Source organism: Cebus imitator, unplaced genomic scaffold (assembly GCF_001604975.1).
Source record: "Cebus imitator isolate Cc_AM_T3 unplaced genomic scaffold, Cebus_imitator-1.0 Scaffold188, whole genome shotgun sequence".
Taxonomy (NCBI): Eukaryota; Metazoa; Chordata; class Mammalia; order Primates; family Cebidae; genus Cebus; species Cebus imitator.
Window position 1 is genome coordinate 6,349,939 of NW_016107503.1, and position 618 is coordinate 6,350,556.

The 618-nt window shown below is 59.1% G+C and overlaps 1 protein-coding gene across 1 annotated transcript; it reads left to right on the forward strand.

Annotated features, from left to right (window-relative positions):
- Window positions 1–252: 252 nt before the first annotated feature.
- LOC119473821 (histone H4 type VIII) lies at window positions 253–616 on the forward strand (the record flags this gene model as incomplete). The annotated part of the gene is made up of 1 exon (XM_037744872.1): window positions 253–616. A coding segment is annotated over exon 1 (237 nt), but the record flags the coding sequence as incomplete, so codon positions are not given.
- Window positions 617–618: the final 2 nt, after the last annotated feature.

A 618-nucleotide genomic window follows, 5' to 3' on the forward strand; every position in this document is an offset into this window, starting at 1 on the left:
GTCTCCGGTCTCCGTTTGCTCTTCCTGGGGCTCCCTCCAGACCTTTCTCTTAGCCCCGGTGCAATGCCTTCCGGGCGTCCCCAGACCAGACACAGGCCAAAGCCACCGCAGAATCCGGACGCCGCGGGTTGGGATCTGAATTCTCCCGGGGACTATGGCGTAGTGATGAAGGGGGAAAAAAAAAGGGTGAGAGTGAGAGGGACCTGAGAAGGAAGAAGAGGAAAACAGCAAAGAAATGACGAAATGTCGAGAGGGCGGGGACAATTGAGAACGCTTCCCGCCGGCGCGCTTTCGGTTTTCAATCAGGTCCGATAGTGTTGTATATCAGGGGAGGGCGGCCCTCGCCCTGACAGAAGCTGTCTTCCCGGCTGTAGCGATCATGTCTGGCAGAGGAAAGGGCGGAAAAGGCCTCGGCAAAGGGGGCGCTAAGCGCCACCGCAAGGTCTTGAGAGATAACATCCAAGGCATCACCAAGCCGGCGATCCGGCGTCTAGCTCGGCGTGGGGGCGTTAAGCGGATCTCTGGCCTGATTTACGAGGAGACCCGCGGTGTGCTCAAGGTGTTCCTGGAGAACGTGATTCGGGACGCGGTCACCTACACGGAGCACGCCAAGCGCAA